Here is a 24,567-nt window from a genome sequence, read left to right as displayed (position 1 = left end):
TCCAGGCTTCAGTATGGGGGGGGGGGGGGGGTTCAAAGCTCAGTCCTGTGTTGGAGCAGATGGCTGAGGGAGGGAAGAGAGTTCAACTTCCTAACAGCCTGGTGGATGAAGCTGTCCCTCAACCTTGAGGTACGGGCCTGGAGGCTTCTGAATCTCCTCCCCGATGGGAGGGGGCTGAAGAGCGTGTGCGAAGGATGAGTGGGGTCGGCAGCAATGCTCTGTGCTTTACGCGCTAGGCGCGTGTCGTAGATGTCCAAGGGGGAGGGGAGTGAGGCACCAGAGATCTTTTCTGCTGCATCCACTATGCGCTGCAGGGTTCTCCTGTTGGCGGTGGTGCAGCTCCCAAACCACACAGTGATGCAGTTGGTAAGGATGCTCTCAATGGTGCCTTGGGAGAAGGAGCACATGATGGGAACTGGGGCTCTGGCTCTCCTCAGTTTGCGGAGGAAGTAGAGGCGTTGCTGAGCTTTCTTGGCCAGTGATGTGGTGTTGTTTGACCAGGAGAGGTCTTCTGTTATGTGCACACCCAGAAACTTGGTGCTACTCACCCTCTCCACAGCTGCACCATTAATGGTCAAAGGACGATGCTGGGTGTGCTCTCTCCTGAAATCGACGACCATCTCCTTTGTTTTCGTCACATTCAGGGAGAGATTGTTGTCACCGCACCACTTGGCAAGTTGGCTCACCTCCGTCCTGTAGTTAGCCTCGTCTTTGTTGGTGATGAGGCCCACCACAGTTGTGTCATCCGCAAATTTGATGAAGATGTTGGAGCTGTACTTTGGTGTGCAGTCATGGGTCAGCAGCGTGAAGAGAAGGGGGCTAAGCACACATCCCTGAGGGGCTCCGGTGTTCAGTATGATGTTGTTGGATATGTGGTTGCCGACCCGAACTGCCTGTGGTCTTCCAGTGAGGAAGTCCAGTAACCAGTTGCATAGGGAAGTGTTAAGGCCCAGATGATCCAGTTTCTGAATTAACTGCATGGGGATGATTGTGTTGAATGCTGAGCTGAAGTCTATGAACAGCATTCTCACATATGAGTCCTTCTTTTCCAGATGGGTGAGGGCTGAGTGTATAGCAGTGGAGATTGCGTCGTCTGTGGACCGGTTGGCTCGATATGCAAACTGGAATGGGTCCAGGGAGGGAGGGAGGATGGATTTGATGTGCTGCATGACTAGCCGTTCGAAGCACTTCATTAAGATGGGCGTCAGTGCAACAGGGCGGTAGTCATTGAAGCTGGATGGAGATGGCTTCTTTGGCACAGGTATTATTGTGGTTGCTTTGAAGCAGGTAGGGACAACTGCCTGGCTCAGGGAGGTGTTGAAGATGTCTGTAAAGACATCTTTGAGCTCCTCTGCACAGTCCTTCAGCACACGGCCAGGTATGTTGTCGGGCCCAGCAGCTTTGCGGGCATTGATTCTGGAGAGGGAGCTCTTCACGCTGGCTGGAGATAGGCACAAGACCTGGTCATCAGGAGGGGGTGGTGATTTGTGAGCAGGTGAGGAGTTGTCTGCTTCAAAGCGAGCGAAGAAGTTATTGAGGTTGTTCAGCAGAGGGATGTTGCTGTCGCAGGTCCGTGGTGGGGGCTTGTAGTCTGTGATGGTCTGGATCCCCTGCCACAGGCTCCTTGTGTCTCTGCTGTCACTGAAGTTCTGTGCTAACTTCTGTGTGAACTGCTTTTTGGCTTTCCTGATGCCGCGGGACAGGTTGGCTCTGGCTGTTTTCAGTGCAGCGTCGTCACCGGCTCTGAAGGCAGCATTTCGGGCCCTCAATAGCCTGTGGACTTCTCCTGTCAGCCATGGCTTCTGGTTAGCCCGGGTGGTGATTTTTATTTGATAAACCTTGCGATATTATATTCATGACAAAATACCATTGACCTCTGCTTGCTGTGACAGTGTGAGGATAAATGTATTTAAACAATCCATGTTTTAAAATAACAGTTTTACAATCAAACTAAAATGTTGGTGCATTCACCCCTTAATCTAGTTTTGGATTTTGGTCAATGTTTTTCTTCAGGCCACTGATGATTAAAAACTTCAATATTAGGTGAAACTAGCTTTCCAGCCCACATCTGAGCTACGTTTATGCCATACATGGAGTTTAACCACAGCTCAGATATACCACACAGTATCATGGGTGAGGCAGCCAAAGTAAAACTGAGAGGGAAACTCGTCACCTATGCATCAGTAAAAACCCTCAGAGAGGCCAAGCATTGGAGGTCTAGCACTGGAAAAGCAAATGAGGAGACTGGAACAGCAACACTAAGGGAAATCATCTGCTGCCAGTTTAGCCCAGCTCAATGAAGCTGAGACGCTATTAACTCTTCATTATCAGAAAGAGTGGAGAGGAATTTAAAGCTCCTGAAACAAAGGTATTATAAGAGGAGACATTTACGGGACTCAGACAGTAAAGACGCCTGTTCCAAGCACAGGCTGAGCCCTACAGTCCGAGCTCAAAACCAGCTCCATCATCTGCCGACAGCGACTGGGAGCAACAGCAGAACAAACTGGCCTCCTTCCAGCAGGGTGGAGGGGTGGGCAGGTTGGCCAGGACCCCCCATCCCCCAGCGGCGTGCTAATATCCGTAGGCTCCTTAATGTTACATCCCAGCCTGTAGCATGTGTGGCACTAGCACTGCATGCTTAAAAGGCACTGGGCCCTGCATCTACCATTTCTTTTTAAAACATTACTAACACTTGGATTTAGTCTGAATTTTATCAAGTTCATTCCGCTTCTGTACTCTTCCCCACAATCACACAGACAAACAGTAAGTAAAAATGAAGATAAATATGCATATTTATCTTTATATTATATTAAATATATTTATATATTTATATATTTTATATTATCATGCATGCATATTTATATCTCATAAATATGTATCCCTTTCAATTCAAATTCAATCTCTAAGCTAACAACAGGCTTTGGAAATTTTGGATTTTACTGAGGTTACAAGGTAAATGTTGACAAAACGGCGGCAGTGTAGCATAGTGGTTAAGGAGCAGGACTCGTAACTGAAAGGTTGCTGGTTCGATCCCCGCTGGGACACTGCTGCTGGGCACCGTAACCTTGGGCAAGGTACTTAACCCACAGTTGCCTCAGTAAATATCTAGCTGTATAAATGGATAACATTGTAAAGAACTGTAACCTATGTAAGTCGCTTTGGATAAAAGCGTCTGCCAAAATGAATAAATGTAAATGTAAAACACAGGCATTGGTGATGAATACACCGATTACTCCCCAGGTGAAATCCTCATGGTGTTTCAGGTGGCCTAAGAATGGTATCACTCACTCAAAACTAAGGGTGATCTGACCTGCTGGTCCATGCTGCCCCTCACATTAATGGACACAGCAGAGTCAGTTATACTGAATCTAGTCCTCATACTCCTGTTCCGCTTCCAGACACACTTTTGTAGCCCAAACCCACGTTTAACTCACTTGATAAGCTCATATCCAGATTTACCTGGTAGGGTAGATGGATCCAGCAAAACAACTGGAAGGTCTAGAACTACTTCATCTTTAACATTTCTGCCTCACTTGTAAGTCACTTTGGATAAAAAGCATCTGCCAAATGAATAAAGGTAAATGTAAATGTATCATTACTGGCAGCAGCCCAGCTCTGTGCAATGACAGTATGGATGCTAGACACTGCCAGTACCAGGTGTCTCAGTATGCAGTTTAAATGTGCACATATACTCTTGTCTGCAGTTCCATTCTGAGAGGGAAAGATCACAGGGGAGTCACTGGGTGAGTGGCTATGGGCTGGTTACAGAGTTTGGAAAGGGGTACAACAAACAGCCTTAACATCTACTGTGTATCAACAGCTTTGTACCACTTAGGCTAGATGCAGGGCTCAAGAACATGATACTTCAGAATCTATATTTCTCACACCAACTACTGAAGGTCAACAACTGTCAGTCTTTGAAATGACTGACAACTGAACTTTATCTGTTTAACAGTGACAAAAGTTTAAACAATGGAAAAATAAGAACATTTATGTCAAGACGACAGTTATAGAAGCTTTAAGAAACATGGGTATTCCTGAGTAATTTATTTTACAAAGGACAATGGGATTAGAACAAGCTGCACTTTTCTACCTGTCCTGTGTGCTTTGACAACAGCATTTAAAATGATGAATTGTACAGAACCTGAGATATAGGAAGTACTGGTTAACAAAGCTATCCTGCCTTAATACTTCATGTATTTGATTTTTTCTGCTATTTTTACATTACATTGCATTACGTTATTTAGCAGACGCTGACCCAGAGTGACTTCCAAATAAGTGCATCGCTATGCAAGAGTAGTTATCAAGAAGTACTACAAGAGGTCAGTAAGATACTGAGTTACGTGCTAAGCTAGTGCAGAGTGCTTTTAGACCCTTCCAGTCACATGAGAGGGTTGGGGGAAGGGCTCAGTCTAACACTCACCAGCCATTCAAATGGAAACTTTGGATTTGTTGTATTGTGCATCTTCTAAGAGCATGTTATTCAAACTAAAGGTTATTTCTTTATTTAAATGGTAGATATACATAAAAAGATTAAAGTAACATTTTGTTGATTATCTGTGCCATGGCTCCATTCCATTAGCCCAGATAATCAGGAGTTAACTGTACATTATTATGCTCCTCACCCCAGTCTCTGTAGTTTACAGTGTGGATCCTCCAGTCCAGCAGAGAGCGCTCTCACTCCTGAATCCTGCAGGTCATTGTCTTTCAGCTCCAGCTCTCTCAGCTCTGAGTGGTGTGAGCGCAGCACTGAGGCCAGATCATCACAGCAGCCCTCTGTGAGATTACAGCAACACAGTCTGTGGAGAAAAAGAGACAGAATCTCTGCTCATTATATAAATACACACACTCCTCAAATTTGATACCTTTTCTGCTACTATGACAGAACAAGCCTGTGGTGAACAGCATTGTCTGCATTTCAACAAATGAATTCAGCACAAAACTGTACTTGATACCTATAATGAAAGGTATCAAGAACAGTTTTGTGCTGAATTCATTTGTATATATATGTATATATATAAATTATTTCTGTAGGAAAACCCTAAAAGAGTCTAACTCTTGGTGTTGTAAGGGTCTAGAACACACTCCACCCACCCATAAGTTTTGTAGGCAGATGGCATACCTGCCATCCGAATGTGCTTCCCAGCTGTTGATACCATCACCCCCTGCAGACACATCATTGTTACCTCACATTTCCTTGGAATATCTGATTGGCTAAAGGAGCATTTAGTTTCTCTGATCACACAAGTGGAGTTCCACCTATGGCCCACTTCACAGTAGTGCACTGTGTTACATGCAGTGTGAATAATAGCTGCTGGCTGCATGTGAGTGTATCAGAGGATTGCATTTGCCTCAGTGTCCAGAGGCTGTTGCAGTGAGACAAGCCTAACATGCAACTGGTGATTCCAAAAACAGGGTTGCATCAAGAGGGAATCATCTATCAGCATAGTCAAGGAGACTGATTTTATTTACGAGATTTATTTCTTTGTGAAGGTGTGAAGCGTTTCACAAGTAAATTGCTCTATTTGGTTTTATATTTACATTTACATTTACATTTTGACAGACTAATTGCCATTTAAACTGTTTTGAACAGAGATTTTGTTCTACATCCCTTACAAACTACACACAATGGGCTGCAGTGTTTCCGTAGTGGTAAAGAGCAGGGCTCGTAACTGAAAGGTTGTTGGTTCGATTCCCTGAATGGGTACTGCTGCTGCACCCTTGGGCAGTCACAGTTGCTCCAGGAAATATCCAGCTGTATAGATGGATAACATGTAAAGCTGTAACCTGTGGAAGTCGCTCTGGAAAGAGTGGGTGCTGAATGACAATAATGTACATCCCCTCATCATCCTTAAACACTGACGAACACAGACATACACAGTTCAGCAATACTTTCAAATGTCTTTGCTTGAGAACTGTATGCGTGTCTATAAAGCTGATATAAATAAATACAAATGTAGATTCAAGTCCCAGTCAATGTGAACATTACATTACATTACTTCACTTAGCAGACACTCTTACCCAGAGCGACTTACAAATAAGTGCATCACTATGCTGAGTAGTTACGTAACATAATGAACATAAAATGTAACATAAGGTAATGAACATAAAATGCAGCACAACAGCATTTCTCATGTAATTGTCATGTGATGGTCAAAGATTGCGGTCCGGTCGACTGGCTGAGTTTAATGATTCAGAATTTGTTCTCATGGGGGATTTAAACTGGGACTGATTATCATCAGCATCTGATTCCATGAAAGGAATACAATATATGATGCTTTAAACCTCAGCATCAACCAAAGTTAGAAAGTCTCCCAGACTCAGGCGCAGCATGCAACGTGGGTTTGTTTTGTGTCAAACAAAACATGGCGGAAGGCAGTGACAGCGCTCCGGAGATTTTTCAGCCTTCTAAGACGACTAAGTCTGAAGTGTGGTCGTATTTTGGTTTTGAGGGATTGACTGAAGATGGTCACCCTGTCTGCAGAAAATGCAGAAAGAAAATCGCTGCGAAAGGGGTCAACACTTAAAATCTTTTGAGTCATCTGCGTGACCACCACCCACTACTTTATAGCGATTGCAAGGTACGTTAACTTAGTTAGTACTACCGTTTCGAATTTGAATTATCATTAAAATCATGGTTGATTAATTACCACGCTTTGAAAAACTCATGCTAAAGCAACAACCAAAGTTAACAAAAGTCTCCTAGACGCACTCAGCATTATCATGATATTCTGAAATGACCTACAAATTAGCCTATATTATACCAAGACTTTTAGAAAACAACATGCACAAGCAGACTCGACTCTTCCCTTTGCGCTTGATTTGCGATGAATAACGCGTCCTTAGCGTCCTCACTCGGAAATTTACGTCTTCCTTACAAGCTCACTTAAGCAACTGGAGCCATGCATGAGAATGTTGGAGCAGGTAACTGAATTTTTGCATTTAAAAACACGTATCTGCACTTCATTTTAGAGTGTTTTTGTAGCCTGAGAAAGTAACGTCATCTATTAATGACCTAGTAGACTATTGTATGGTAATTCATTTTAACGGACAGAACAGATGTAGGCTAGCCTATCGCCTTCTTCTGATGTGGGTATTTAGCAACAATAAAAGTAATAGGCCTAATAATAATAATATTTGTTCCGCTCTGTTCTGCTGCTGTAGGCCTATGCGTCGTGTCTGCAGACTCTATTCGCCCATTGCACACGGTAACACGTTACGTAGTTTTGTCACCCAACCAACATAGTTTGTTCATTTAAAATCCTACAGTCGTCGAATTGGTTGTAAAAGTGGAGAAACACTATACTCCTCTGTATTTATGTCAATTGTTGGGCTCACTGCAATTACTATCACTGTCTTCTTAAGACTCATTTGTATTTATGTAAATTTTGCACAGGGTCATTGCATATACTCAAATGCTCATTTGATATGGTGTTCATATGTTTACAGAAGGTATTGGCTATGTCATTATTTTAATGTTTATGCAAACAAAAAGTGCATAGTGCTGCTAATTTTATTTGTGGTTTTCAATATAAAACTTGGTGAAATGATTTCAGTTTGTGTATCAGTACTTTTTGAACATTTTCAGCACATTTTAACAATACCACGATAATACTGATAACCGTGACCATTTTCGTCACTATAATCGTGATGTTAAATTTTCATACCGTTTCACCTCTAGACCAGACGTTTTCATTCTTAAAGTCAAAACTGTTTAATAAGGATCCATATTTATTATTTTCTTGGAATCTTTCGGGAATTACTTAATGTATGAATTCAATGAAAAATGCTGATGAATCAGGATTATCAAGCAGCATCACTCACCTCAGAGTCTGCAGTTTACAGTTTGGACTCATCAGTGCAGCACTCAGCAGCTTCACTCCTGATTCTCCCAGGTCATTCTTGCTGAGGTCCAGCTCTCTCAGGGGTGAGGTGGCTGACTGGAGAGCTGAGGCCACAATTTCAAAGGACTTCTCTGTAAGGTTACAGTTACTGAGTCTGAAAAGACAAAAAGCACAAAAAAACATTAATGATCAAATATTCACTAAAACAAAAGCATTTCTACTTAAAACTGTGTCTTAGAGAAAAGTAACTACCTGATCCTGTACATCTGCATGGGAAGACCCTGAAAAGCTTTTACAGAGTTAACTTTTTTATCAAAGTACATTAACAGCATTTTATTTATCTCCTATTGATATCATTTATTTTAATGACTTTTACAGCAGTGACCATCCCAGCATTGATTGTGGTGCCGTGTCTGTGGAAGTGTTGGTCTTCCTCCCAGGACTAAATCCTCCATCACTGCTACTGCGTCTGCCTGCAGTGCTGCTGCTGTGAGACTCTCTGCTACTCCTGAGGTTCCTGATAACCCAGCCACCTGCTGCTGCTGCTTCCATCCCCACAACCCAGTATTTCTGTCAGCAAGATCGGATGGCAGTGTAGCATAATGATAAAAGAGCAGGGCTTGTAACCAAAAGTTTGCCAGGTTGATCCCTTTTGGACCCTGCTGCTATACCCTTGGGCAAGGTACTTAACTCAGAATTGCCTCAGTAAATGTTCAGCTGTATAAACGGAATACATGTAAAAACTATAACATATGAAATTCGCTGTGGATAACAGCGTCCGCTAAATGACAATAATGATGATGTGATGATGAGATCACCACCATAGAAAACATTCAAATGTCTTTGCTTGAGCACTGTATGTATGTGTGTGTGTGTGTGTATGTATGTGTGTGTGTGTGTGTGTGTGTGTGTGTGTGTGTGTGTGTGTATGTGTGTATTTGATATAGATATATACACATGACGGTTTCAGCTAGGATTTTTTTTTTTTTTTTTTTAGGTTCGGTGTCCGGAAAGAAATTATTTTACTGGACAAATCTGAAACTTGCCAGTCATGCTTCAATAACAGTCTATGTTACAAACGCAAATATAATGTACACCTAGGTTGACATAAGAATGACAACGACCTCAAATCAGTTTGACTATTTAATGAACAGTAACGATTAAGCAAAAAGAACAGTAGCTATTGAGCAAAACCAAAAACATTAGCCACTAAAATCTAGGCTATTATGAAATATCTGTAACCTATAACATCTGTAGCCTGTTTAAAAAAAAAAGGCTAGGCCTACATGGCATCAAACGTAGCCTATAGGATACCAGGTGAAATTTTATTTTCTCCTTTTTTCATTGCGGCAAAAGGCTCAGCTGCCGACTTGAAATCAAATGTGTCCAATGTGTCTTTGCAGCTTGCAATGCGCATAAGTCGCGTCACTCTCTCCTCCTCCAGACGACTTTGCAACGCCGTCTTAATTTGATTCTGCAGAGAGAGGCCCCTCTCTGCTTGACACGGGCAGAACACAGCCAATTTTAGCCAGTGTAGCCCAGTCGGGGCTCGGCTGTTTCACTGTCAAAACACAAATGTCCTGTTTAAGGATCGCCTTCGTTATAGCTATGTTTTGTATGAGCATTATTACCGGACATTTTGACCGGCAAGTTTTTATCGGTTCTTTATAAATTTTACTGGGCAAAAACCGGTAATTACTGGATAACGCAAACTTGGATACACATATAGACTGGAGTTCCAATCAATCTGAACACAAAGTACAGCATAACAGTTACTAAATCAATAAAAAAACAAAGCACTCTGAAATAATAAATAACAATGAATATTAGCAATAACTCCTGTAACAGCCATAGGTTTCTACAAAACTGCTTGCTTCAACAGAGACTATTACATCACCCCCTGGTCAACCACTTAAGTTTAATGATTCAGAATTTGTTCTTATGGGGCATTTAAATTGGGACTGGTTATCATCAGCATCCGATTCCATTAAAGGTAGACAGTATGTGACACTCCAAACCTCATGAAAGTTGTTTATGTGCCCACATAATAATAATAATAATAAAATGAACTTTACTAGGTCAGAAATGAACAAAAGGAGCATAAAAATCTCCGCAATTGGCATTTTTATGGCAGTAAAAATTGTGCCATAAATCATGAAGAATGAATGTTATACCCAGATACTGCCTATCAGTCTTGAATAAGTATGCTCCTATTCAAAAGGAGGAGAGGAAATCAACCATGCTCCTATCAAAAAGAGGGACAGGCAGTCACCTGGTTTTCTGCTGAGCTCTCAGACCTTATTGATCAAAATAAGCCTTCTTTGGACTGACAAAGACAAATTCCTCATATGACTGGACTACTTTCAGATATTTATGCAACAAAAGTAGTTCATTAAAGGGGAAATCAAAATCAGAATTTTACTTAAAATATTTCCCCTGGTTTTTTGATGAACTCTCAGAGCCTATTCGTCAAAGGAAAGATTTGCTGGACAAAGAAAGACAAATTCTCCTGTAATTTGACTCATTTCAGATCAGATTTACAACATCATAATATGACATGTGTGAGCAGATCATGGAATCCAATTCCTTAAAATGAAGTTGTTATAATAAAAGGAACAGCTGAAGAAATGAAGATGGCTACATAGTGAGAGATGCAATCATGAAAAAATGTATTTTACTATAAATGAGATGCAGCTAAAAACACAGACTGTAGACAAACAGGTCATTCTGATTTGAAACCTGATAAAGCAGCTGAAAGTAAATACTTTCACAGTTGATTGAAGCCTGTAATTTATTTACCCGCAGTTTTTAATATCATTGTTACTTTTGAAGAATTACATGGGCATTAGATTTTCCAGGTTAGGTTTATAGAAGCTATCAGTGCTGCACATGCAAGTACAATTTCTAAAGTCAATGAGTTATCTATAACCTACTAATGAATAATGTAAAAACTGGTCATGATCTGCCTTCATGAATCAGATCTTGAAAATGGTTTAGCAGTTGGGAGGAATGAATCATTAAAGTTAATACACATACCAAGAGGCACAGGGGTTAATTTCTTCCATGTGAAACACAGTTATTGATAGAGATACAAAGTATATAAAAGACACATCGCAAAGGCGGATGCAGGCAGTTTTGAACTTTTGCTTTTTACAGATGTTATGCTTGTCCCAGTTTTTCTCTCCAAGATTTCACAGTTTATTAGCGATGAAGGAGTCAGTCTATGTCTGTGTGAGTATAACACTATATCTATGTGCTATCCTATCCAAAAGTCATGGGACACCCTGATTCTATCTGATTGCAGGGAAATGGGTGTGACTGTGAGTTTGATCACACATAATGTAAGAGCCAATCTCATTGAAATGGTGTCAATTGCTTTGTGTTAAATATGACTTAGGATATTCTGTGCAGGTACAACTGTTGTATTCATGTTTATTTTGTGCATTGATAGTTAATCATTAGTAGTTTGTTTATTGCACATGCACAAACGTAAAGGAAGCTGACAGTTAAGATGCGGAGTGAAGAAACAATAAGCTTTTGACCGTAAACCACAAAATCATTCAAGCGAATATCAGAGCAAACAACGTAATCCTCAATCAAAATAAATGCATAACTATATGCAAAAGAAGACTCTGAACAAAAGAAAGGCACCGTTATCGAGTTGTGAGTGTCATTGTTAGCTAGCAGGGATTACACAGAATAACGAGATGAGTCAGAAGTAAATTCATCAGTCCACAAGAACAGTGGCTTCAGCTAAGTTTGGACATTGCCACTACACATAGTTTGAAAACAGTAACATCAGAACATTGCAGTGGCCAGCACAGAGCACTGACCTCAACCCAATAAAATATCTTTGTGATGAACTGAAACGCAGAATTATGGCAAGGCCAAGACAACCCTCTTCAGTGGTGGGGCTTACTAATGCTTTAAAGGAGGAGCGGAGCACAACATCACCAATGCTTTAACAGAAAATCATGGACAGTCTGCCACAACACAGTGAAGAAATCACCTAGGCCAAAGGTAGGCCAACACGCTGTTCATTTGTCATTTGTGTGTTTGTATCAACTGGAACAAAATGGAAGCTCCCCTGTGCAAATGTATGTGAATATTTAAAAATTAAGCAGAGTTGTTACTTGTTAAATCCCTTGCCTGTTTTTAAATTCTCCCATTTAAACGTGCATATGAGTAACTGCATATGAATAACTGCACATATACCAATGGTAAAAGCACACAATGCTATTACCCCTGAAGGACAGTTATTAATACTGAATTTCACCCATTACGACTGGTTAGTAAATCCCATGCACGTTTTCACAGGACTTTACTGCCAACAAAGCACACAGTAACCTTTAAATTTAGCCCCTGGTATTTCCTCTACATCTTTACTCTTCTGCAGTCAGGGGTTATTCAGCCTCAATATATACACATTTCTTTCTCTGTCACTCAGTATTGCCTTCAGTAATTTTAAATATTGAAGGTAAAAAATGTATAAGAATGATCTTTCTTTCATATCGTTAAGGGAGGTTTCTGGCAGCATTTACTGCATGACTTCAGCAATATCTTGATGAATCAGGAATATTAGGCATCACTCACCTCAGTATCTGTAGTTCACAGTTTGGACTCATCAGTAAAGCACAGAGCTGCTCCACTCCTGAATCTCCCAGCTTACTGTAGCTGAGGTCCAGCTCTCTCAGGGATGAGATGACTGACTGTAGAGCTGAGATCACACTTTCACAGCACTTCTCATTAAGATTACAGCCACTGAGTCTGTAGAGAAGAGAAAATAGACATCTTAAAATGGAAAATGTGATTGGGTTCATGTCCTTACACAACAGAAAAACAGTTAATATGACAATAACTGCTACATATTTTGTAATAAGGATAATTGATAAGATTTAAACCCATTGTGCAAATAGGTATTGGCTTGTTATATTTCCTCTAGCAGTGGTCTATTATAAGTGCATGTATTCATTCATTGAGTGACAGACATTGTTCTGTGCTGGTGTTTATAAGTTATGTGGGCCAAAGCTGTTCCCATCTTCAAACAGGACGTTCAGAAGAGCCACATGAGACCCTAGAGCCACAGATTGGTGACCCCTAATATACACTAACCAGCATCTGCAGAGCAGATACAGAAATGTGCTAAGGAGGAGTACTAATGCAAAGGAAACCAGACACACATGGTCACAGTTACTACTCATCAACAGCAGTCACTCGAAGTTGAGTAAGACTCTCCTCCTTCTGAGTCCTTATGTGTCTTCAGGTGGGCGGAGAGGCCGATCCTGGAACCGCATTTTTTGGGGCTGTGTGGGCAGGGGTAGGAGGAGGAGTTTGAGGATATGGTTTGGGCCTTTTTAGTAGCTCTCTCCTTTATGAGTCTGTGCATGTTTTCGGCAGCACGGTGGAGGTCAGTGTCGTACAGCGCAGCACGCTTACGGACAAGCCTTCTCCAGGCCTCCCTGTTGTTTTCTGTTTGCTCCCAGGTGTTAAGATCGATCTGGAACTTTTCTATGTTTGCCTTCATGTTATCCTTTGTATCTCTTCTTTTGACCTCCTGGGGCACAATGTCCTGTCTGAAGCTGGGAGTACAACACTTGTTTTGGAAGGTGAGAGTCAGGCATACGGAGAGCATGGCCAGTCCATCTGAGACGATGTGCGATGGTGGAAGTGATAGTGGACACTGTAGATACAGTGCCATCCACAGATAGATTCGTTCATTTTATCTGTTCAACTTTTACAGACAGTAATAAATCGCTTTTAATATCAAACGCAATCTCACAGGAAGTGATGTTGCAGTTTCACAACCTCTCACCCAACCAAGGACAGCTAAAGTAAACAGGAAATGCCCCTCTGCAGTGATGCTAGTAAAAACTGTGAAAACGGTGCATTCCTTTGCTCTCTCTCTTGCTCTTTCTCCATACATCTGAAGAAGACAGACGTATCCGCTCTTGCTCAATACGCCTCAAGAAGACGGACGTATCTGTCTCTTTCTCTCTTGCCTCTTGCTCCATACCTCCAAAGAAGATGGACGTATCCCTCTCGTTCCCCGAAGGTCGCACCATGCGGGCGGGACATGGACAGCCGAGCCTAAGGCCCTGTCCTGCCTTTGATTCTCCAAGCTAGCGATGAATTGCTAGCAGAGATCAATAAGACAAGAGCCGAGTTTCAGCACCAGCAATCAGAGCAGTGCAAACTTGTTACCAGCCGGAGACAACGGTGCAACCGGATCCACCTCAACGTGTCTCCCAGAAGAAACCCTCTTCAGTGCCTGAACCGACCCAGACCGAACTGACTGAACCAGACCAGCCCTGGCTCCCCGACGACAGAACCGCCAGTGAAACTGCCCACGGCACCAAAAGATTTGGACCTCATTTCAGGAGCTACAGTAGGCTATTAACTCTGGGCATATGATACTGCATAGCTAAGCAACTGACTGTTAGCTACATTTATGAATGTGTGTACGTGCGTGTGATTCGGATCATTACCAGGAATGTAGCTAGCTATGTTTCGCTGATCCTAACTGACTTGTCACACACTATTCACCATGCAGCATTAGTTAAGATACCACACAGTGACACTGGGTCTTTGCATGTGTATCCTCTTGCTAACCCCCGGTACCTCTTTTTAATCCGTACAGATTAACCCCGCGGTTATCAATTGTCCGAACATATCCTGTACCAGACAGACATTATGTTCGCTAACACATACACATAGGCAACTCAAACTCGCCGCCACACGCATGCTCCTTTGTTCTCTTTGAACACGTGTGTTCAGTGAGCACGCGAATATATGTGCACGCGCAACACACGCACGACTCAGAACAAAGGAACACACACCCTATGACACGCTCACACACACTGCCGCAAGACATTCACTCATACCTACATACAAATGTAAATACATACACACATGCTTCATTTATTATACATAAATGTATTGATTGGTGCATTACTACCTTGTTGTTATATCTCAATAAAAGCATTATTTTTCCAAGGTTGTCTGTTGTTACACGTGGAACGAATATTGTCAACCTCTGCTGATCAGAATTCGAAATATCTTCACCTCTTAGTTGAATCATCAGTGTTGTTTGTTTAGTTAGATAGATAATATTATGATTTGATTAACTATTCATGTGGTAATTTCAATTATGATTACTAATTTAATCATTAATTGAAGTACCAAATTAATAGTTTAGTGTACTTTATGAGACTGATACACAAAACGAAATTGAGACTGATCTTCTATTTTAACCACTATGGTAGACGCCATATTCTGTAAGTCGCCTCCGTGTGTTTAATTCAATTATCACCAACATGATTGGTACCTCATGTAAGAATATTCCTTACACGTAAGTGGTACCCCCCTCTAATCGTAGGCATTGTCCCTACAGCACGCTGGCCTCCTGGAGGACGCTGGGGTTAGTGTGTTTATCCTCCCAGCTGATCTTCAGGATTTTTCTGAGGCACCTCTGTTGGTATGCCTCAAGGTGCCTTCAGGTGCCTGCTGTATGTGGTCCATGTTCCTGACCCATACAGCAGGGTGGGTAGTACTACCACTCTGTAGACCAGAAACCGCGGCAAAATTCCCAAGGGTTAGTATTACCATTTCAAATATTAAGTATGATTAAAACCGCAGTTGATTACCCTACTTTGAAAAACTCACATTAAATACTGTCCAGCATCAAACAAAGTTAGCAAGTCTCCCAGACTCAGGCGCAGCATGCAACGTGGGTTTGATTTGTGTCAAAGAAAATATGGCGGAAGACAGTGACAGCGCTCCGGAGATTTTTCAGCCTTCTAAGACGACTAAGTCTGAAGCGTGGTCGTATTTTGGTTTTTATAAGAGTGCTGAGGGATTGACTGAAGATGGTCACCCTGTCTGCAGAACACGCAGAAAGAAAATCGCTGCGAAAGGGGTCAACACTTAACATCTTTTGAGTCATCTTCGCGACCACCACCCACTACTTTATAGTGATTGCAAGGTAAGTTAACTTGGTTAGTACTACCGTTTCGAATTTTAATTGTCATTAAAATCGTGGTTGATTACCACGCCTTGAAAAACTCATGTTAAAGCATCAACCAAAGTTAGCAACAGTCTCCTAGATGCACTCAGCATTATCATGATATTCTGAAATGACCTACAAATTAGCCTATACTATACCAAGACTTTTAGAAAACAACATGTACAAGCAGACTCGACTCTTCCCTTTGCACTTGATTTGCGATGAATAACGCGTCCTTAGCGTCCTCACTCGGAAATTCACGTCTTCCTTACAAGCTCACTTAAGCAACTGGAGCAATGCATGGGAATGTTGGAGCAGGTAACTGAATTTTTGCATTTAAAAACACGTATCTGCACTTCATTTTAGAGTGTTTTTGTAGCCTGAGAAAGTAACGTCATCTATTAATGACCTAGTAGACTATTGTACAGTAATTCATCATTCAATTGTTGGGCTCACTGTGATTACTATCACTGTCTTCTTAAGACTCATTTGTATTTATGTAAATTTTGCACAGGGTCATTGCATATACTCAAATGCACATTTGGTACGGTTTTCATATGTTTAATGAAGGTATTGGCTATGTCATTATTTTAATGTTTATGCAAACAAAAAGTGCATAGCGCTGCTAATTTTATTTGTGGTTTTCACTATAAAACTTGGTGAAATAATTTCAGTTTGTGTATCAGTACTTTTTGAACAATTTCAGCACGTTTTAACAATATCACGATAATACTGATAACCGTGATACTTTTGGTCACTATAATCATATTAAATTTTCATACCGTTTCATCTCTAGACCAGACGTTTTCATTCTTAAAGTCAAAACTGTTTAATAAGGATCCATATTTATTATTTTCTTGGAATCTTTTGGGCATTACTTAATGTATGAATTCAATGAAAAATGCTGATGAATCAGGATTATCAAGCAGCATCACTCACCTCAGAGTCTGCAGTTTACAGTTTGGACTCATCAGTGCAGCACTCAGCAGCTTCCCTCCTGATTCTCCCAGGTTATTGTAGCTGAGATCCAGAGTCTGTAGTTTACAGTTTGGACTCATCAGTGCAGCACTCAGCAGCTTCACTCCTGATTCTCCCAGCTTATTCTTGCTGAGGTCCAGCTCTGTCAGGGGTGAGGTGGCTGACTGGAGAGCTGAGGCCACAATTTCAAAGGACTTCTCTGTAAGGTTACAGTTACTGAGCCTGAAAAGACAAAAAGCACAAAAAAACATTAATGATCAAATTACAACAAAAGCATTTCTACTTAAAACTGTGTCTTAGAGAAAAGTAACTACCTGATCCTGTACATCTGCATGGGAAGACCCTGAAAAGCTTTTACAGAGTTAACTTTTTTTATCAAAGTACATTAACAGCATTTTATTTGTTATCTCCTATCGATACCATTTATTTTAATGACTTTTACAGCAGTGACCATCCCAACACTGATTGTGGTGCCGTGTCTGTGGAAGTGTTGGTCCTCCTCCCAGGACGAAATCCTCCATCACTGCTACTGCGTCTGCCTGCAGTGCTGCTGCTGTGAGACTCTCTGCGACTCCTCAGGTTCCTAATAACCCAGCCACCTGCTGCTGCTGCTACCATCCCCACAACCCGGCGTTCCCGTCAGCGAGATCGCCACCACACTCTCACAAGCACAAATCGGCCTGTCGGTGTGGTGAGAGACTCTCAGATCTCCTGCTCAACTGTGACTCCTAGGTCAGAGCTCATCTGCAACATTGCCAAGGATAAAGCAGGATGTTTCTCTGTGGAACTAAGGCTGGTCAATCACCTTTCATCATAGACAAAGAAGGTGATCCTATCTACAAAGAAAAGATAAGGCAGTCTGAATCTTATGACATGTTTTTAGTTCTCATTTTCACTGTGAAAAATGCAGGAATGCCTGAGGACCAGAACTGTCCTGCTGGAGAAGTACATTTTCACAGTAACTGGTGCCATGACTAAGATACTGATATGCAAAAGGAATTATACATTCTGCCAATACCCAAACAAAACTGAGGGAATAAGAATCTTAATAAAGTGTCAAAACAGATTCCATCTGTGTGAAAAATTCACAAGGCTAAAGGGAAAGTGTCTTACTGTGCCTTTTCATTTGCCCTGCATGCAGTTCAGGGCGTGAGGCTTTTCACAGACTGTTTAACTTGTCAGTCTTCGCAGTACCTTTTTTTTGACAGTTGGGATCATTTCTGGGAGAGAACTGGATTTGTTGTGTAATGCTTTATTAAGATCTTTTAACATCCTAATGGTAGGGGCTCTGTAATTTTAGCTGGAAATATGAGGAGGAAACACGTGAATGCCCTCACATTCTTGAAAAAAGCCAAACTCCACAAATGCAGATCAGGCTACAGCACAGAGAACCAATGCTAACATTTCATTCCCTCTTCACCTTAACACACTGTGTGTGACTGAGTCAGGAAATATATATACATAGCGATCAACACTGTGACATGTAAATTTTGTGTCCAAAATATAACATTTTGGTGAATGAACAATTAATATATACACATATCATGTTATGTAAATGTATTCTTTATCTTTTATCGAATCCAGAAAGTGTTAAAGTTGATCCATGATAAATTAAGGGGTGTTTAGCTTTTTAAAATGCAAAAACTCCTTTGGTATACCTGTCCAAAACAAAATACAAACATTATTTTATCTGGTAGATTATTCTTGTAGAATTTTGTGACAGTTTATAATATATACTGCAATATGGTTAATAAATTATATATAGAAACTGTTATTTTAAACACATTTGTCCAGGAAAATGAATTTCATTGATATCATTTGGTGGAACCGATATGAAGACACAACTTTTGATCAAATTACAATATTTGTGTGACAGGGTGTGACATCATACAGACCCTCTGAGTGAGAAGAAAAGCAACTCACACTTAAATATTTGATAAATCTGCACTTCCACTCCCTATTTTGATACCTCTGAAAATCACCTCATTCAGTATAACCTCTAAAAAGGAGTGAAATGTAGTATTTACAACTTTACATTTAATGTATTTTACACTATAAGGGAAAAATTACTGGTCATTTCCTTCTCTTAAATCATGGCATTTGCACTGTGTGGGAGGAGAGGGGATGTGAGGTGCAAATGAGGGTGTTCTCCTGAAAAGGCTCATTTCTGAACCAGTGTACAACCCCATGACAGGAATTTATATGATCTCTGTATTTGTCCAAAATATTTGTATTTGATTTTACATTTTGTGATTCTGTAATAGTTTCAACAGTGAAAACAGAACTGAAGGAGATTTTAAATCTGCCTCTATGGTTATCTGCCTCTATGGTATGTCTGCATGCATTGTATCTAACAGTCTAACATGCATGTTTTCAGGATAACCATGGTATATTAGAAAGGTGATACTCATGTTAATACTCACAGAGCCTTTCTGCAGCACCTCACAGCTGGAACCAGTCTCCTGCGCCCCTCGTCTGAGGTGTTGTATTTCCTCAGGTCAAACTCATCCAGCACCACCTCTGACATCAGGAGCATATAGGCCAGGGCAGAGCAGTGTGCTGGTGAAAACTTTTCACCAGAAGCATTTTCTGAGCTCAGGTACTTTTGGACTTTCTTCTCTAGTGAATCATCATTCAGTTCAGCCAGACAGTGGAGCAGATTGATGCACCTCTCTGGGGAGGGATCTTTCCTCTCCAAATTCTTGATGTACTTGACTGTTTTCTTGATGCTCTCTGAGTTACTTCCTGTCTGTGTCAGAACGCCTTTGAGAAGGCTCTGACTGGAATCCAGTGAGAGGCCGAGAAGGAATCGCAGGAAAAGGTCCAGGTGCCCATTCTTACTCTCCAAGGCCTTCTGAACAGCTCTCTTGTGCAAGTCATACAGTGATGATTTACTGGATAAAAACTTCTCACCAAAAATGGACTTCAATGTGTTCACATTCTGGCTTACGTATAAGTGAAAGACATACAAAGCAGCCAGATACTCCTGGATGCTCAGATGCACAAAGCAGTACACTTTCTTCTGATACAGCACAGACTCCTCTTTAAAGATTTCTGTGCACACCCCAGAGTACACTGACGCTTCAGTGACATCAATGCCACACTTTCTCAGGTCCTCTTCATAGAACATGAGAGTGCCATTTTCCAGGTGTTGAAAAGCCAGCTTCCCCAGTTTCAGAATGATGTCTTTATCCAGCTCCAGAAGCTTTTGTGGATCTGTCTCATTTCTTCCCTGATATTTCTGATTCTTGATGTTGGACTGAATGAGCAGGAAGTGTGTGTACATTCCAGTCAGAGTTTTAGGGATTTCTCCACAGTCATCTTCACCCAACAGTCGCTCCAGAACAGTAGCAGAAATCCAACAGAAGATTGGTATGTGACACATGATGTAGAGACTCCTGGATGATTGTATGTGAGAGATAATTCTGCTGGCCTGGTTCTCATCACTGAATCTCTTCCTGAAGTACTCCTCCTTCTGTGGGTCACTGAATCCTCGTACCTCTGTCACCCGGTGGATGTACCTAGGAGGGATCTGATTGGCTGCTGCTGGCCGGGAGGTGATCCAGAGGAGAGCAGAGGGAAGCAGATTCCCCTTAATGAGGTTTGTCAGCAGCACGTCCACTGAGGATGTCTCTGTTACATCAGACAGCATCTCATTCCGCTGGAAATTAAAGGGAAGTCTGCTTTCATCCAGACCATCAAAGATGAACAAAACTTTGTCAACATCAGACTCAATGTTTTCAATTCCTTTCATTTCAGGGTGGAAGACATGCAGAAGCCCAAGCAGACTGTACTGTTCATCATTAATCAAGTTCAGCTCCCGAAAAGGAAGAACAAACATGAAACGAACATCCTGATTGGCTTTTCCTTCTGCCCAGTCCAGAATGAACTTCTGCACAGAGACTGTTTTTCCAATGCCAGCGATCCCCTTCGTCAGCACAGTTCTGATGGGTTTCTCTTGTCCAGGTAAAGGTTTAAAGATGTCATTGCAGTTGATTGCAGTGTCTTGTGTGGTCTGTGTCCTGGATGCTGTCTCAATCTGCCACACCTCGTGCTCATTATTGACGCCCTCACTGTCCCCCTCTGTGATGTAGAGCTCTGTGTAAATATTGTTGAGGAGGGTGTGTTTTCCTGATGTAGCAACCCCTTCCAATATGCACTCAAACCTCTTCTTCAGACTGGATTTCAGTTTCTCTTGGACTCTTTGTCCACATTTATCTGTAAAAATGGAGACATTTTCAGACCAGACTGTTGCTGAAGGGCCTGAGAGTATTATGTGCTATTAAACAACAGTCATGTGTCTGTAGATAGTGATGGTGTGGGTGGGATAAATTGGTGATGTTTTCTAAGAGATGACTCTATTCAGGTGACCCTTTTTATTTTGTAATAATGATACAGTGGAAAAACAGCTTACTATTTTCTGCTTCCAGGTCCTGATCATTGGAACACAGGGATGAAGCATCTACAATCATGGACTGCAGAGAAATAAAGACATCAGTTAAACCAGACCTTAAGAATATAGAATGAAAAGGAATATGAAAGACAGATGAAAAAAGATATATATATATATATATATATATACACTGGACAGACAGATTCAGATGAATGATGGGTTAAAGGACAGACAATCCAGCCAGTCAGTGAATAAAAGAATTACACAGTCAAATGAATGTGTGAAACCAAGACAGACTCAGGTGAATGAGTGACTCCAGGTGCAGAAATATTCAGGTGAATGAGTGAAGCCCCCCTACCTGCTGGCAGAGTCTCTGCTGGTTTCCAGTGGGCTCCACCAGTGTGTGTGTCTGCGGTGTGTCTGCAGGACTCAGCCCTTCCTGCTGGAGCTCCTGCACAGGCCCAGCCAGGGCTGTGTGTGCGTGCAGCATGGGACGAGTTCTGGACCTCTTCCTGCACTGGGGGCAGGCATAGTGTCCTGCAGAAGCAGACTGCTCCCAGTAGCTGCTGATGCACTGTCTGCAGAAACTGTGTCCACAGGTAATAGAGACCGGCTCCTTCATCACCTGCTCACACACTGCACACCTGGACTGGAGCTCTGACAGCTCACTGCAGACACAGGAATACACATTTAATCAGAGCTCAGTTAGCAAGATGGGAAAAAGAGACATCTGCTCAAAATGATAAACTTCCAGATTGAACTAGAAAAGTGCATTTCCTGAAGAAAATGCGGAGTGTGCTTGCAAGCTGGCAGCGAAAACATGGGAACATATATGAGACGATCTCTAGGATGTGTCTAAGTGGTTGCTAGGCTGTTGCTAGCTGGTTGCTAGGGTATTGCTAAGCAGTTTCTAGGTTGTTCCTGGATGGTTGCTAGGCTGTTGCTAGGTTGTTGCTAAGGTATATAAGGTGCTTGCTAGGGTGTTGCTAGGTGGTTACTAGGGCGTTGCTATATGGTTACTAAGGTATATGATTTGGTTGCTAGTGCGTTTTTTGGTGGTTGCTAGGGTGTTGCTAAGTGGTTGCTAGGGTAAACAATATGGTTGCTGGGGCATTGCTAGGGCATTGCTGGGCGGTTGCCAGGGTGTTGCTAGGGGGTGGCTAGAGTAAACAATATGGTTGCTGGGTGTTGCTAGGGCGTTGCCGGGTGGTTGCCAAAGTGTTGCTAAGTGGTTGCTAGGTGGTTGCTAGCGTGTTGCTAGGCAGTTGCTAGGGTAAACAATATGGTTGCTAGGGACACACCCACCTTTGGTCACATGATCCAAAGCACCAAATCAGGTCCCATGGCTATTGGTCAAATGGTGACCGAGTGGTAAGACTTTGAAAAATAAACTAAAGTGAACGAGAGGATGGAGGGATGAGTGAACGACAAAAAGACGAGTGCGGGTCAGTATGGATTTCAATGAGTGTTGGGTGATTCGACCTGAGGCAGCGTATGTGGTACAGTGGCTGTCGGGCCAAAGGTGACTGAGGAGAACGAATTTGAAAAATGAATTGAAGTCAATGGGAGGATGGAGGGATGAATAAACAAGTAAAAGATGAGATGCAAAGAGGATTGCACTGTTGGATGGCATGACCTGAAGCAGCATATGAGGGACATTTGCTGACAGCCTAAGTGTGACCGTGTGATAGGGCTTTGAAAAATGAATTGAACTCAAGGGCAGGATGGAGAGATGAATAAATGAGTAAAAACACTGGTTAAAAAAATTACAAAAAGACAAGTGCGGGTCAAGACGGTCTTGGATGAGTGTTGGGTGATTTGTCCCGAGGCAACGTGTGAGGTATGGGGGCTATGGAGTGAAAAGTGAGCGAATGGGAAGGCCATGAAGTGTGAGGGGGGTGATTTTGAAAATGAATGGGAGACTATGGGAAAAAAAGGATGAAAAAATGACAAAAACCGGAGAAAGAGTGCGGGTACAGCTTAGCTGTTTACAAGCAAACCGATCGGGGTCAGACCGGACGGGTTACAGTTGGTTTGGGGTCGATATCTCAAAAATTGTGGGAGGAGAAGTGGTACAAAACTTGGTGGAATAATAAGAAGAAGAAGAATAGAACTATCAGATAACAATAGTTACCCGATAGCACAACACAAACACACAGCTAAAGGCTGAATGACATTAGGAAGGAAAACAAATACAAGCAATTTAGTTCATGCCTTTCAATGTCCTTCAGTGATAAAACTAGAACCTCTTTGCAAGACAAATGTTTTACAGTTTACAAACTTAGCTTGCTACCAAGCTGTGACACCTTTTAATGTCTTAAATTTGGTTTCAGTTGTAGAGGGAGTCGTGGCAGATTGAGAGTCGACCTGAGATTAGCAATTAACATTACTGCATTATTTTGATATGGTTTGTTAATATGAAACTAGCAATCACTGCTTGTCTACCAGAAAAAATTATCTTCTTTATCCACGTAGTTCACCTGATCCCTGTAACCTGCCCTCTCTAAGTCATACAAGCAAGTTAAAGAATGAAAGAGGAAACTGACTCCTGATGAGTAACTGAGAAGCCCAGGTGATAGCAACTTTCAAATTGGAATGAACTCCCCACTGAGGTCAGGACAGCGGAATCGCTGCCCATATTTCGTCGCAGACTGAAAACCCACCTCTTCAGACTGCACCTCTGTTCCACCTCCATACCCACCCAAAACACCTGCTAGAACACAGAATCCAAAACACATCACAATAATGTTACCTGCATTATTGTAATGTATTTTGGACTCTGTCTTCTACTGATTGATGTATCATAGTCTACTTGGCTTCCGTTGCCTACTCAGGTTGCAGTCAGTTGCATAGTCATCTTGCATGAGTTAAGTTGTGCTAGGGCTTGAATGATATTACACTCACACTCACTGGTCTGTGAATTCTGTTAGCCTGGTCTGACACTTTCGCTCATTTAACTTGAATGGATACACTTATGCTCTATTGTGCTGAAGTCGCTCTGGCTAAGAGCGTCTGCTAAATGCATTTTAATGATAAGTAATGTAATGTAATGAGAAACAGGCTAAATGTTCCAGGACTACTCAGGTAAAGGAAATGAGCCAGATCACACCAAAAAAGACCCATTTCACCATTTTGATCCAAAACCCTCAGACTTAGGCTAAGATCTCGGGTCTCCTTTTGATTCATGACCTCTATCTGGGGCACAGTGACCTCACCTCAGATCAGGGGGGAGATGTCCACCATTGAACAGAATGGGACGATCCATGGACCGGTCACTCTTCACAGACTGACAGCTGGGTACCGGGGACTCTGCCCTCTGCAGGCTGAGCCTGGCAACACCACATGCAGAC

The 24,567-nt window shown here is 42.0% G+C and overlaps 1 protein-coding gene across 1 annotated transcript in view; it reads right to left on the bottom strand.

Moving 5' to 3' along the window:
* Positions 1 to 24,567, bottom strand: part of LOC118790422 (NACHT, LRR and PYD domains-containing protein 12-like) — a 104,140-nt gene that overhangs the window by 69,339 nt on the left and 10,234 nt on the right. Inside the window, exons 5-8 of the mRNA XM_036547334.1 lie at positions 24,433 to 24,546; positions 21,576 to 21,885; positions 21,239 to 21,299; positions 19,248 to 21,042 (exon numbers count right to left, since the gene is read on the bottom strand). Of these exons, the coding sequence (XP_036403227.1) occupies positions 19,248 to 21,042; positions 21,239 to 21,299; positions 21,576 to 21,885; positions 24,433 to 24,546 (2,280 nt within the window). The remainder of the gene's footprint in view (positions 1 to 19,247; positions 21,043 to 21,238; positions 21,300 to 21,575; positions 21,886 to 24,432; positions 24,547 to 24,567) is intronic.

This window comes from Megalops cyprinoides, chromosome 1 (assembly GCF_013368585.1).
Source record: "Megalops cyprinoides isolate fMegCyp1 chromosome 1, fMegCyp1.pri, whole genome shotgun sequence".
In the NCBI taxonomy this organism is placed as follows: domain Eukaryota; kingdom Metazoa; phylum Chordata; class Actinopteri; order Elopiformes; family Megalopidae; genus Megalops; species Megalops cyprinoides.
The sequence above is the reverse complement of the archived record's forward strand: the minus strand, read 5'-3'. Positions and strand labels throughout refer to the sequence as shown.